Source organism: Anabrus simplex, chromosome 8 (assembly GCF_040414725.1).
Source record: "Anabrus simplex isolate iqAnaSimp1 chromosome 8, ASM4041472v1, whole genome shotgun sequence".
Taxonomy (NCBI): domain Eukaryota; kingdom Metazoa; phylum Arthropoda; class Insecta; order Orthoptera; family Tettigoniidae; genus Anabrus; species Anabrus simplex.
In genome coordinates, this window is record NC_090272.1 from 191,079,956 (window position 1) to 191,094,350 (window position 14,395).

At 39.8% G+C, this 14,395-nt stretch overlaps 1 protein-coding gene across 1 annotated transcript in view; it reads right to left on the minus strand.

The window, feature by feature from the left end:
* Positions 1-1,616, minus strand: part of slo (calcium-activated potassium channel slo) — a 1,051,052-nt gene extending 1,049,436 nt beyond the window's left edge. Inside the window, exon 1 of the mRNA XM_067152575.2 lies at positions 1,186-1,616. Within this exon, the coding sequence (XP_067008676.1) occupies positions 1,186-1,497 (312 nt within the window). The 5' untranslated portion in view covers positions 1,498-1,616. The remainder of the gene's footprint in view (positions 1-1,185) is intronic.
* Positions 1,617-14,395: the final 12,779 nt, after the last annotated feature.

Sequence of the window (14,395 nt, forward strand, 5' to 3'; positions counted from 1 at the left end):
ATAATGGCACTTTTCCAAAGGCAGCTCTAATAAGAAACGCCTATAGAATAAAGATTCATAACTTCTGCTGCTAAAATTAGCTCGACATACGGACACGCCAGGCGATATTTCTAGAGAATTCTTAAAGTGAAACTAAGTTAAAAATAATACATCCAGTGACAAGTGACAAAAACACTCTACATGAGAGATATAGCAAGCTGTTGAGAGATTAGCTCCAACTCTTATTACATAGCAACACCAAGTCAACTACACGCTATCAACTGATTTTCACATTTTTCAAACCTACAGCTTAGTTATTCTCCAGCTATCTCAGTGCTACTTGTAATACTGTAACTGGGAACATTTTACCTCAACCCTTAACTGATTTTGTGCAGAAAACCCACACTCGTAATCGCATGCAGTTCCAGGAAGCACGTACAGGAAACCTCTATAATTCACAATATCCGTGTTTTTAAAAATAATACAACATTATGAAGTCCACTCATGTGGAAATAAAACATTTAAAAAACACGACATTCCAAATTGTATTTACAGTCGATTGTAGGTAATGTCCAGTATCACAAGCAAGGAACTACACTACTGTAGGTTAATAGAGGATTATCATTCAAAATGAGTAGTACAAACCATGGAAAGCAAGAAAAAAGAAATTCTGTAAAAATTAAACCTTCAAACATTCAGAATTGTGCACTCATGTTCTATCCTACACACCAATTACTTTAACTTCTTGCCGCATTTGTCGATCCATAAGACCTATGGAAACCTGATAATACTTCTTCAAAGTAACGGTGTAATTGTTCAGCATTTAAAAGGCCTTTTCCTGGTGTTCAAAATTACATCATTCTAGCAATTTCGAAGGTAATGAATGTTAAATGTAGACAGACGGCAATATCTTACCCAGATAAATTCTCACAAACCTCGTCCTTCAGACAAATTTTCTTTTCCAATAAACGATTAATGCAAGACAATATTTCTGTACCGTAATAGACTCTCCAATTAAGGAATCAATACATAATAGAAGTCGTATAAGACAGCTTCTCCTCGCCCTACAATCGATTGTATTTTTAACACTTGCAGGGCCACGAACTTAGAAACAGGCTCTACTTAGCAGAAGCCTACAGGTATTGCAGTATTTTATGCATTATATAAAAACCTTCAAAAATGTATAAACAAGTGAATATTACTCACCAAGATTCTGCCTGTGGTTGTCTGACCCGAAATCAGCTCCCCGGCCCAATCTTTGGCCTCGGTCATAAAAGTCCCTTCGAACTCCTGCTTGCCCTGCCGAGCAGCCTTCTGCTCCTTCTGTTTCGGGTCATTTGGTGCGAGATCAGGTTCTTTGCGACAGCACAGAAACGCGAACGCCCTCCACAACAATACTATCAGCAATCCAGCTAGAAACGTGAATATACTAGAGAGCAAAAAACACCACCACTTGCGAACCTTTAAACATTCATCTTCAGGCGGAGCTATCGTTGTCGCTGTATCGCAGCACGACATTACGATTCACGCCGAGTTACCTCGCGCGGTTCACAAACTTCATCAGGATTGTGGCATTCACCTGAGGATGTACACATCAATTACTATAACCTTGCATTTGAGGAGCTCCATCCGACACCTCCTAGCAGATCAAACGCCGCAGACGAAATGCTCGGAGACAAGTGCAGGCGATCAATACGACAGCCAGCCAATAGTGGCTCGCCGGCTTATTTTCTCTGTGCCAGCGCGCTGCCAACCTGCGCACGCCAAAGAACCTACATCTAGTGTCTACATCAAACAATTATGGGAATTTCTGTACTGACCTAGTTATCCTGGATATCTAAATACATTCTACAAAATATCAAGTACCGCTAGACACTTCAATTGTTTGTTTTCGTTCCAGTATTAAAACACAATTCTAGTACTAATGTTTACCAGCTTGCTACCGCAGGTTGGAGTATTCCGAGAACCAATACAGCTCCACACAACAGAGCTACAGAAACAGAAAATTAAAGAATGTTAGATGTTTTATCTTTCTGATCTCGTGAAACTTCGCAACTCCCGTTATAAAAATAAAAGAAGTGTAGTATTCCATAATGGAATGCACAAGTCATAAGAGAAACTAGGTTAATTCGAAACTCGCAGTAGGCTATATGAAAATTGAGGAGGCTCCGTTCACAGTGACAGTTCACAACAATCGATAAGAAAAATGTCTGTTCCATCCCCATCCAGTGGGTCGAGGACGGGTCAGCTGTGAGCGCCAGCCACGAAAAAGTCTAATTGCAAAGTTAGAATGCAGTATTTGGAATCTTCTGTCTAATAAACCGTCATACGCATGCCCTGCTGTTCGGCTAGTGGCTTTCGCTTCACAGGGACGCGGAGTCGATTCCCAACCAGGTTGGGAGGTTTTAATTGCGTATGATAATTTTTCTAGCTCGGGGAATCGGTCCTTGTGTTCGTCTTGATGCCCAAATCTGGGAAGTTAATGAGTAACAGTAATCGAATTACTTGTACCTAACGAATAATTTCTTAATATTTTTTGCCGGGCTGACCGGCTCAGACGGTTGAGGCGCTGGCCTTCTGACCCCAACTTGGCAGGTTCGATCTTGGCTCAGTGGTATTTGAAGTTGCTCGAATACTTCAGCCTCGTATCGGTAGATTTATTGGCACATAAAAGAACTCCTGCGGGACAAAATTCCGGCACCTCGGTGTCTAGGAAAACCATCAAAAGTATTTAGTGGAACGTAAAGGAATAGCATTATTAATTATAATTAGTAATGTCTGCTTGTAATAGTTACTTTTTAAAATACAATTTGCCACTTGAAAATTGTAATCATTACATTGTAGTAATCGACATACATCGCAAAGAAACAGAAACAGGCAAAGAAATAAATGATGATGAACAGCTGCCGGGCTGAGTGGATCAGACGGTTGAAGCGCTGGCTTTCTGAGCCCAAGCTGTCAGGTTCGATCCTGGCTCAGTCCGGTAATATAAGTCAGCCCCGTATCTGTAGATTTACTAGCACGTAAAAGAACTCTCACGGGACAAAATTTCGGTACCTCGGCGTCTCGGAAAACCGTAGAAGTAGTTGGTTGGAGGGACGTAAATACAATAACAATATTATTATTATTATTATTATTATTATTATTATTATTATTATTATTATTATTATTATTATTATACAGCAGAGCCCGACGAGGCACTTTCTTATCTCTCCAGTACTTCCAAAGACATCCTACTTTTCTTTTGCTATTTGTTTTACGTCGCACCGACACAGATAGGTCTTATGGGATGGGAAAGGCGTAGAATGGGAAGGAAGCGGACGTGGCCTTAATTAAGGTACAGCCCCAGTATTTGCCTGGTGTGAAAATGTGAAACCACGGAAAACCATCTTCAAGGCTGCCGACAGTGGTGTTCGAATCCACTATATCCCGGATGCAAGCTCACAGCTGCGCTCCCCTAACCGCACGGCCAACTCACCCGGTCCTACTTACAGTAATCTACAATATCCAACGCACAGCTGGGAATATCTTTAAAATGAAACATAGCCATTTCTTCAAGTGGTCCGCCTCTGCGGTGTGGTGGTTAGTGTAATTAGTTGCCACCCTCGCATGCCCGGGTTCGAGAACTGAACGGGGTCCACTCAACCTCCGGAGGTCAACTCAGTCAACTGAGCGGCTTCCCACTTCTTCAGGCAAATGACGGAATGGTACCTAACTTAAAGCCACGGCGGCTTCCTTCCCTCTTCCTTATTCTATCCGCTCGAATATCCGCACACTTATAGGGTTCCTCAAGTGAGTACTTTGTTTTGCTACAGACGGTGACACTTTCGAAACAACAAACTGAAATGTTTCATCATCCATTCTTAAGTACTTAGTGTAGGATTTCACATCTAAGCTCCCTCAGTAGTGTCTGGTGTATTCCCTTTGTATCTCTTCTCCTTACCCATTCTCTAACCCAAATGCGTTTCTTCTTTGATCTTTTCTTTAGTATTAATGCAATAACCATTTCTGCACTTACAGTTACAGCACATGCATAGAACTGTTGTGGATCCATCTTTACAGAACTGTGACATAACATATGATATAAGCTTTGACATAGTGAAATATAGTGAAGTTTTTAATGAGCACATTTGATCACATACATGTGGCATAGAAATATAGGCTTTACGTATGGCGACGATGGGAGAGGAAAGGGTTGGGAATAGGAAGGAAGCGCCCGTGGCCTTGTTTAGGGTACAACCCCAGCATTTTCCTGGTGTGAAAATGGGAAACCATCTTCAGGGCTGCCGAAAGTGGGGTTCAAACTCACTATCTTTCGAATACAAGCCGACAGCTAAATGATCCAAACCGCACACCACTTGTTCGGTTTGTTGGCACTTAATGTCCGACTCGTTGGCTGAACGGTCAGCGTACTGGCCTTCGGTTCAGAGGGTCCCGGGTTCGATTCCCGGCCGGGTCGGGGATTTTAACCTTAATTGGTTAATTCCAATGGCACGGGGGCTGGGTGTATGTGTTGTCTTCCAACATCATTTCATTCTCATCACGACGCACAGGTCGCCTACGGGCGTCAAATAGAAAGATCTGCACCTGGCGAGCCAAACCCGTCCTGGGATATCCCGGCACTAAAAGCCATACCACATTTCATTTCATTGGCACTTAATGTAACTTAGAGACAGTATGCGTACTTATCCGTAACCAGCTTTCTTTGGCGCCAACAGTTGGGACTTCAGCTCCTTTTTTAATAGAATCAACGATGTAAGCAAGCAGTTTCGCGTTAAAATAAACACATTCAGGAAACAGTTTTCATGGAGTCAGCAAACAGAAAATCATCAACGCTGTTACCAAATTAGACGGGAAGACTACTGAAAGGATGTCAAATTTTAATGAACATCTTGTGTGCAACAGTGGTCTGCAATTAGAAATTTGTTGTTTCGTGAAGTGTTCTGTGTTACCGGTGCAGCGGTGTAGAAGGATGGGCACTAAAGACTTCTTCAATAAGCCAACTTTATAATTTTATAACTTTAAGTATTTGGGAAGTATGATCGAAGATGATATGTATTGCACGACAGAAATTAAGAAAAGAATTGCCATGCAAAAGAAGGCTTTAATAGAAAATCGAAATTACTTTCTGGGCTATTAAACAAAGATTTGAGAAAAAGACTTCTAAGTGTTATATTTGGAGCATAGCGTTGAATGGCGCAGAAACTTGGACTTTACGAAACGAAGACGAAAGAAGATCCGAGGCACTAGAGGTGTGGGTATGGAGGAGAATAGAACAAATGAAATGGGAAGACCCTGTAAGGAATGAGGAGGTATCACGAAGAGTTGGTGAAGAACGAAATATGTTGCAAATCATTAGAAGGAGAAAAATGAACTGGATCGGACATTGTTTGAGGAGGGACTGTTTACTGAAAGAAGGAATATAAGGAATTGTGAAAGGCAAACGAGGAAGAGGAAGGAAAATATATCAAAGGAAATAAATATTCGGACATGAAAAACGTGGCGCAGGACAGGCCAAAGTAGAGAGGTTCATCCCATGACGAGACCTGCCATAAGGCAGAATACCTGGATGATGATGATGATAATTTTGAAATGTCGATGTGTCATAGAACGTTCATGATACCATAAGTACACCACGCCGAGCCGCGAAATCACGTGAAGTGTTAACCTTCAAGAAACTCGGGAAATTAACCTATTTCAGTTACATCTTCCAAAATGGCAAAGACTGCTTCATACAATTGAACATAGAAGGAAAACATGGACGTGGGTAGATGAGATTATTCTCGACATGGAACCTCCAACAGTGGTTCGACATCCACAATACGGGAATTGGAAATCTAGGAATAATCACTCCATGATGTTCGCCGGCCTTCCGTGAGGAGTTGACATCAGAATGATTTAATTCAATGTACAATATAATTTACTGCCGTTAGACAACATACAGTTGCAATAGACAAAGTCAAATACAATATACAAGTTACAGTTTAAAAATATGAATACACCTCATTGTCATTAAACAAAGCACTACATATAAAATGTCAATATACACTGAAAAGTAAAATGAAATCTTATGACACTTTGGCTATTAGTCTATTGCATAGTAACCGTGGAGAATATCATAATCACCAGCGTTACCTACTTATTAGGAAGGTGCTGAGTTCCCTATTCGTACCTTGAAAATAGCGTTATTTTTTCTTCAAATTCAAATAGTGAATAAAAACTGTTTAATATCAGCCATTTTGTATATGTTTTGAAGTTACTTAAGGGCATATTTTTCCACTAAGTAGCTTATTGAATAAGTTAATCCCATTATATCTATAATTTTCTTGTGTCTCATTTCAATCTAACGTGTGGTAAATCTAAGTCATTCCTTCTCCGTGTATCGTATGAATGTACATTTCTACAAGATGTTGGATCATCGAGATTTTCTTTGATATTAGGTGTTACGGAAATATCGTAGAACAGAGAGGCGCAAGAAGGTGCCGAGGTGAATGGGCGGACAAGGAAATGACCAGAGCACAAGTTCAAATTTATTTATTTCCTTCTTTTTTCATTTTAAAATTTGGCAGGTAGAAAATCTGAACAAGCAGCAACAAATAACAGTTCAATGGAATTACAATGAGCCCGTCAGCTCTGATAACAACAGAGAACTATAAGTCCAAAAAGCAGGTACAAACTAGAGAGAGGATAATATACAAGGGATGAGCGTAATCTCTCTGAACCAGTACACTTTTATAAGAGCATGATTGCTCCACTCATTGCATTCTACGAAACTTGGCTCCAATAGGTCACTGTAGTTGAGCCTCTAAGAGGCACAAGCTTGTTAACAAATTATGCCTCACAACTTTCAAAAACTGTGTTAACAGTCACTTCTGCCCAACAGTCTGTTACACACTTGTTTTTCAATAATTACACTTTAAGCCGGGGCAATGAGTGCCCATGCTAAATGGTCTTAATGTAAAATTAAAAGGTTTAACATGATCGACCGTGAACAAAGGCTAGGAGTCGAAACACTTGCACTTCCTTTAGAAAAACTCTCAAGGGGAGAGATCCAGCTTAACAAAGGAAAAAAGAAGGTTAATATTCATTCAATTGTTAAATATGCTACAATTGTTGTTGACAATTCCTACACATATCCCAGTGTTGGCATGCTTCCTGGCAACCGGAAGCAACTTCAATAATGTCATAATTTTAATAATTTTAATATTTTAAAATAAAATGTTCAAAATTTCTCGCCTTTTTAACAATATATCACTGTTTCCCTTATAAAGTCTAAGTTTATAAGATTTTTCGTACCTTTCCTTTTTTAAAGTGTGTATCAGCTACAAAATGAACCTCAATCATTAACATAGACTGTAATTCGGATTTTTTGTTGGGTTTTTATTCGGAGCACAAAAAAATATTAATATTTTTGTAAATAAATATGTTATATAAAATCTAATTTCAATCCCATTGATCTGAATGAGGTACAGATTGTAGTACAACACTATGGGAGGAAGCTCTGAAAAACTCATAATTATCCGTGAAACAGTGAGTGAGTTACGAAGGAAACCGTTAAAAAGGCGGGAAATTTAGAAAATTTTATTTTGAAATGTTGTAATTAGAATTCTGACATTATTGAAGTTGCTTCTGATTGCTCTGAAGTATGCCAATACTGGGTTATGTGCAGCATTTGTCAACTACGTTTGTAGCATATATAACAATCGAATGAATATTGGCCTATTTTCCTTGTGTTAAGCTAGGTCTCCCCCCTTAAAACCCTAAATGGGCTTATGGCCCGAAATTGCAGAGGCTAAGCCTATACTACAGTGGGGTGACTAAACGAGAAATATTAAATGCCGAAGGAGTGTGAAGAATTTAGAGGTTTAGAAAATTTTAGTCAACAGAGAGCGAACACTCTTTGTTCCCTTAATTTACATGTTTCCCAGCAGGGATTTGAACAGAGTCCTCGGACTTGCCGAAAATTTATATTTAAACTATGATTGAAACATTCCCCTCAAGTTATCTGCATGGATCTACCACATGTTCAGAAATGTCTGCCATTACCTTGAGTAGTTGGGCCTTCCGAACGACGACAGGCAGCCCCTGCCTCCGAATAACTCACCGCACTCATTAGACCGGGGCGATGAAGATACAATACGCCCCTAAAGCGCCCAGCTTTTATAGCATTCCCGAGGGGAAGTTTCCAGAGCTCTTTTCAGATAGGCAGGATGCCTGTACACACCCCCAATTTTCATTGGCTAGAGAAATATACACTAAATTCCTGATTGGTTAATGATTAAAGAAGAAGGAAGCAGTGTGAGTGCTGACAACTTTGATACATGAAAAAAAAAAATCTACAAAATCTTAAGGTTTACAAACTTTGAGAATTGAAATTCCCTTAAGAATTAATTATCCTTAATCCCACCAGAGGGGGCACTTAGACCACTGGTAGAGACATATAATGGTTGAAGGTCTAAGTATCTTGAATTACATTAGTTAAGATTCATAGCATAGATGGTCTTCTAGACGCACGCAGTTCAACGGGACGGAGAAGGGTGTAATAAAATATGTACAGTGATGCGAGAGTCATAACAGCAAGTTCTTGAAACATAGACCTGCATGACTCCCTATTGGTCTTGCCTTTTATACGTCTTATTGCCTTTTCTTGCCACTTAAACATATCTTGTGCGCCTATCAAATCCCCCCCTAATATGGTACCGTATGATAAATCTGAATGGAAGAAAGCGTAGTATCCACACAACATCTGATTACTACTGACTCTTTCAGTCTTCCAAGTAAAAATAACCCTCTAGACAGTGCTTTACATAACTTTTGTGTGTGAGTATACCAGGTTAACTTAGAATCCAAATGTATTCCCAATAATTTGACAGAACTATGTTCATTCTCATCTAAAGTTGATTTAATTAATTAATTTAATTAAGTGAAAATAAATCATTTCTGTCTTGTTACTATTTAAAAATAGTTTATTAGCCTGAAACCAACTGGATGATTTGTGTAGCATCTCTAACCTTTTATCTTCCACATTTGTTCTAAGTCCTTACCACTTGCTATGATAGTGATATCATTTGCATAGACTACTGAACAGCAGGGTAAACTACTTACGATGCCATTTATATACACGAGGAAGAGAAAAGGTTCTATAACAGATCCCTGAACTACGCTACAGATTGTTGGTTATCAACTTGTACGACTTGACATCTGTCATTGAGACAGGATGTGATTAATAATAATTCTACATTTTTAACCTCGTAATAGTTGAGCTTTCTTTTCAGTATATCATGTGGTACGGAATCGAAAGCTTTACGAAGGTCTAACAATGTAGCACATGTTATATGCTGAGACTCAAAACCCTGTATTATCTCGGTCACAACAGTTTCTACAGCTTTAATGGTGTATTTACCCATTCTGAAACCAAACTGGGCGGTATTTAATACATTGTATCCAGTTAATCAGCTGAGTTAAGAGAACTAATAATATGTCAATAATTTCTTTTAGGATATAGTTACTTAAGCCATAATCATCTTCGCCAATTTGAGAAATTTCATTCTGAAACCTTTTTAAGGACTTCTTCAGGCTTTATCTCTTGCCACCTAAATGGAGGTCTATAACGTTCAGGAATTACGTTGTTTTTCCATTATTTTTAACATCGTTATACCCAACTAAGGAGCGCGGTTAAACTCATATAGCTGATGTTTTTGCCTTGTTCTTTTCCCAAAACCTTTTCATCCTCTCACCGAGACTTTTCCTGCGTTCTTCTGTCCAGGTATTAATGTTAGTGTTAGTATTTATAATTGAACATAACAGACGTTCAGCCAATATACATGTTCACAACGAAAACAACTTACAAAAAAAGGAAAAAAGAAAAACACGAGGCTCATTGGGCATGCCACGGGGTCCATCAGATACTCCGGAAACGTGACACTCCCAAGGGAGGGTCACCACAACAGTCATCCTCAGTCCCCACATCGCACGTCCATCGATCCCTCTGGATATTAAGGAAAGAAAGATAAATAATAATAAAATAAAATACTACCGACCTACTACTACTGCTGCTGTCCGGCCCTGCCCACACTCTTTCCAGGTGTTAGTGGTTCTGGTGTTGGTTTCTTCAGCAAACTGGTGAAGATCGATTAGTGTTCGGAATTTACATCTATCCCATATAATTTCCCCGGTGATGATTTCCTGGAGGTGTGTTTTTAATGAAAGGGCAAGGTTGAAAATTCTGTTAATTCTATCCTTGCTCCTTGTGAGAATATGCCCATATGATTTCAATCGCCTTTTTCTTAAGGTGTGTGAGACTTTTCGGCATGGCAATATATTTGCCGAGATTTCCTTTTCATCCAGATTCCATCTTTACACATTGGGCCGAAAAATTTCCGTAGAATTTTGATGTCTTGCTTTTTCTAAATCTGCCCCCTGTGGGTGGGGGCAGTAGAATAACACCTACGGTATCCCCTGCCTGTCGTAAGAGGCGACTAAAAGGGCCCCAGGAGTCTCAACTTTGGAGACCACGGGGCCTTTAGCAGAGCCCTGGCCTTGCTTCCACTTGCTTGTGCCAGACTCCTCACTTTAATCTATGCTGTCCGACCTCCCTTGGTTAACTCTTGTTCTTTTCCGACCCCGACGGTATTAGAGAATTCGAGGCCTAGGGAGTCTTTCATTCTCACGCCCTTCGCGGCCCTTGTCTTTCTTGGCCCGATACCTTCATTTTTCGAAGTGTCGGACCCTTTCCATTTTTTTCTCTCTGATTAGTGTTATACTGTAAAGAGGATGGTTGCCTAGTTGTACTTCCTGTTAAAACAATAATCATCACCACTTCTCTGTATCTTTGATTAATGACGTAACACCCATGATAAAGGTTTCCGGTGCATATAACGCTTCGGGTTTGATCACTGTATTATAATGTCTCAGTTTTGCTTTCCTAGAACATTGATTTTTTGTTATATGGATTCCAGGTGATTCCGTAGGCTTTTTGTAATATTTAGAGATTATCTCCTGATTTGCCTCGAGATTTAACCCACGGGTTTGGATGACTTCTACTACGTATTTAAACTTGTTTATCTGAGAAATGTATGTTATGAAAGGTTTCCATCTAAATATTGTAGGGCTCCTTCCATGTACTGAGATTTCTCGTGCGATATTTGAAGTTCTGGTTTGATTATCCTCTCACTTATTCAGTCTTGTACTTGAAAAAAATAATCAGAACCTTGGAAAAGGAAATTAAAGGAGTGACCTTGGCAGACTACTCAAATATAGAATTGAAGTGCCTGGCTTTATGACTTCAGTGATTCTTTCCAATAATAGGCAAGAAAAAAGTCGTACCATTTAAAAAAATCCATTGCTATCAAAACAGGACATCAGAGTAGTAGTAGTAGTAGTAGTAGTAGTAGTAGTAGTAGTAGTAGTAGCGAATTCTCCCAATATTGGAAGACGTTCAGCAAATAAACTCAATCATTTCTTCTGTAGTGGGTTTTTTTTTTTCAATAGTTGTTCATTCTTTCCGAAAAGGCTTGTTTACGTTCTGCCCACTTTGGTCTGTACTGTTTTAGTTGTGGTTGCTCTGATGCAACTTCCCAGTTGTTTACTTTATGTCTGAAGATGTCTCTTTCTAGGATGTCTGTTGAACTTATGTTTGCGTTTTTGAGGTCCTTTCGAAGTTCGTTAAGCCAGGGTGTTGAGTACTTAAGCGAGGTTACATAATCTATTACCCTTTTTGTCTATCGATTTTCTGGTAATCTAGTCAGATAGCCGAAGAATTTCATTCGTCTTTTCCTAATATCAGTTTCGATGTTTGAGGACTTTTCTGTTGTTTTGATTGTAATCTGTAACCTTTTTGGGTGTATCTTGTTCCTAAGATTTTCCTAATGATCTTCCTCTCTTCTTTTATTATTTCTTCAAGTTCTTTTTTTCTTTTTCCACTTGCTTTACGTCGCACCGACACAGATAGGTCTTCCGGCGACGATGGGATAGGAAAGGCCTGGGAGTTGGAAGGAAGCTGCTATGGCATTAAGGTAGAGCCCCAGCATTTGCCTGGTGTGAAAATGGGAAACAACGGAAAACCATCTTCAGGTCTGCCGACAGTGGGATTCGAACCCACTATCTCCCGGATGCAAGCTCACAGCCACGCGCCCCTAACCGCACGGCCAACTTGCCCGGTTCTTCAAGTTCTTGCTTTCTGTTGAGTGCCAATGTTTCACTTGCGTGAAGGACTGTTGGTTTTATGACTGTGTTGTACTGCCGAATTTTTGTGTGTATTGACATGGATTTGTTGTAGATGTTTTGGACTAACCCTAATGCTCTTTTAATTTTTTTGGAAACGAGTTTGTTGTGAGATCTTTTCAAGGCCTGTCGCTTCGATAAATTCTCCGAGGTATTTAAAATAAGGGACTCTGTCAATTGTACCATATTTTGTTGTCAGAGTCTTGATATCTTGATATTATTATTATTATTATTATTATTATTATTATTATTATTATTATTATTATTATTATTATTATTATAGATTGGCCTATTATTCGTACTTTGTAATTAATGTAGGGATTATAGGCCTGTTGTTTGGTGCACGAGAGTACTCTGAGAACAGATGTATCTGCTAACACAGGGCGACTCCCGCAAGGACAGCCGTCCTTTCTGCACGTCGCTTGTCGGCAAACGAGAGCGCGTTTGCCGTCACATCGTTTTCAGACGCCCGTACAAAACGCATCAACTTCGATGAGTGTATAATCAAACTGAAAAACAGTAGAGCTTACCCCATTATTTACCCTATTCCTACACTCTCCCTCAGTCTTCAGCCAAGCGTTGTAGCATGCTATGATATTCCGGTTCACACTCTACAATTCAGCCTCACGAATCTTAAATTTCAGCACACGAAAATACACTGTTCAACACTTCATTCAGGAGCCATGAAACTGATCAATTACCGATGTATAAAAAGCAATCACTTTGTACGGGAGCTTTTCGCAGAGTAGCTGGGATCATATAGCTAGGAGATTTATATGGGCCAGGCAGTTGTTGCATCATCCACTCGCCCAGGCACGACACAGAGAATAACCGACAACTCGACTGATGCAGTCTCAAAACATCCGAGTCTCAAAATGTCCGAACATGAAAATGATAGAAAACAGTAACAAAATATACGCAAGAAATATGTAGCCGAAATAAATAATCTTGATTATTATGCTTGTTGTTCAAAGGAGCCTAACATCTAGGTCATCGACCCAGTAAATAAGCTAATGAGTCTCAAAATATCCGAAAAGCTGCACAAACTACAGGGACTTTAAAACAAGCTATTCTTAAGTCCACAAGCTGGATGCCCGTACTTGGCAATATTGAGGGAATTTTCTTTATAATTTATTAATTTATTTTGAAAGAATGTTTCGGCTTTGTCGACCAGTGGATGGACAGTCTACAAATGCCACTTGAGCTGCGGAACTGTCATGGAAGACGACACAGAACAAACAATGTCGTCGAAGGACGGTATTCTAAGTTCAACCGTCTGATAAAAAGACCTCATCCCCGCTTCAAGAAGTTGGTATCCTGTTTGAAAAAAGGAACCTGGAAAATCTGATTTTCAAATAGCCAGGACGGATATGAATCTCGAAGATTCGAAGAGAAGAAAGAACTATTCCGTTTTAGACGAAAGTATCAAAAGGGCTAGCTAAATACGAGGAAGCTGCAGACATGATTTTTCTTCAGAATAATCTCTTACGTTATCAAAATGCTGTGGCAACATTGTAAATATTGTAAATATTTTCATAGCAAAACTTATAAATGGTGAAGGTTGTTCATATCTGACAAAGCAATAGTTGCCATTTTAAGATGCGACTAGGCGTAACTTCGTAGGCCGCAAGACTTTGCATATACGACAAAGCAAGGCCTAACTTTTCAGCGGATTTATAGCGTCCGTGGGTCTACTGCCCCCTGTCGTATAAATGTTTGTGTAAGGCTGTGCGGCATGCACACCTCAAGATTGAGAAACCATTTTTACAAGAGGGTACGCAGCCCCAGCTGGTGTTAACAATGAACCTACACCAGGCAAATGCTGGGGCTGTACCTTAATTAAGGCCACGGCCACTTCCTTCCAATTCCTAGCCCTTCCCTGTCCCATCGTCGCCATAAGACGTATCTGTGTCGGTGCGACGTAAAGCCAATAGCAAATAAAATGAACCTTTTCGCACCTTTCTGTGTTATTTTATGCTTATTATGATAATACTGTATACATGCAGGGTAGCTCGCCTAGTGGCCATGATCGTTAAGGCGTTGAGGTCTAAACAGTCCGACACCGTGGTTAGCCGGTTCGAGTCCCGTTGGTCGAAACCATCAGAATGTAGTCTATGTGTCGGCACCGGGTTTCATCCTCTCCCTTCCTGCTATCATATATCACGTCATTAATTTCAACTCATTAACTCCTCTA